At 68.3% G+C, this 949-nt stretch overlaps 1 protein-coding gene across 1 annotated transcript in view; it reads right to left on the minus strand.

Moving 5' to 3' along the window:
* PDIA2 (protein disulfide isomerase family A, member 2) overlaps nt 1-934 on the minus strand; it is a 3,185-nt gene extending 2,251 nt beyond the window's left edge. The window contains exons 1-2 of the mRNA XM_010841008.1: nt 709-934; nt 5-144 (exon numbers count right to left, since the gene is read on the minus strand). Coding sequence (XP_010839310.1) covers nt 5-144; nt 709-934 — 366 coding nt within the window. The remainder of the gene's footprint in view (nt 1-4; nt 145-708) is intronic.
* Between the last annotated feature and the right edge of the window lie 15 nt (nt 935-949).

A 949-nucleotide genomic window follows, 5' to 3' on the forward strand; every position in this document is an offset into this window, starting at 1 on the left:
TCACTGCAAACTCCTCGGCCAGCTCTGGCTCCGCGGGCCCATCCACCTTGGCCAGCGTGACTCTGGCTGACTCTGCTGCCAGCAGGGCGGCTGCCTTGCTGTACTCAGGGGCCAGGGCCCTGCAGTGCCCACACCATGGGGCATCTGGAGGACAGACCCATGAGTGCCCCAGGCCTTCACCACCCCCGCCACAGCCCCTGCTCCAGCCTGGCCAGAGCCGGCCAACCTTGGGGCCAGCTCCACGCTTGAGATCCGGTAGGGAGCAACACGTCCAGTCTACACCCTCCTCGTCAGGGGCCCACCTGAGCCTCGGCCAGAGTCCGAGCACCGGAGGCCAGACTCCTTGAGGGCCCCCGAGTGGGACTGCAATGGCCAGCACTGTCCCTAGAGTGGGTTTGGGATGGATCTTCCGTGGCCACCCATGAGGCCAGCTCCCGCCATCTGCCTGTGGAGGCCTGCCGGCTGGGAGTGGCTCCTGCCTGTGAATGGGCTGTACAACCCCAGCCTGAGTGCTGGCTGGCCCTTCACGGAAGAGCCTGGGGGACACTGACTGGATCCCCCCTGCACCTGTGCCTCCCCACCGTGAGGCTGGACCCCAGGCCCAGCTCTGCCCCAGGGCTCTGATGGAGCCCCAGGAGCACAGCGAGGGAGGAGCAGAGCACCCAGGCGGCCCCTGAGGGTCCCCAGCCATGCTGGCCTGGCACTCACAGAATTCCACCAGCAGGGCTGGGTGCTCCTGCAAGGCCTGGCCCAGGGTCTGCCGGCTCAGCACCAAGACCCCATCCTCCTCCGGGGGCTCCTCCTCGGGGGGCTTCTCCTCAGGGGGCTTCTCCTCTGGGGGCTCCTCCAAGGGACCCCTAGGCCCCAGCCCCTGTCCGCACAGGCCTGAGGCCCCGAGTAGCAGCACCAGCACTGGCAGGAACTGGCCATCCATGGCGGTACGGGGGCC

Source organism: Bison bison, unplaced genomic scaffold (assembly GCF_000754665.1).
Source record: "Bison bison bison isolate TAMUID 2011002044 unplaced genomic scaffold, Bison_UMD1.0 scf7180017846849, whole genome shotgun sequence".
Lineage (NCBI taxonomy): Eukaryota > Metazoa > Chordata > Mammalia > Artiodactyla > Bovidae > Bison > Bison bison.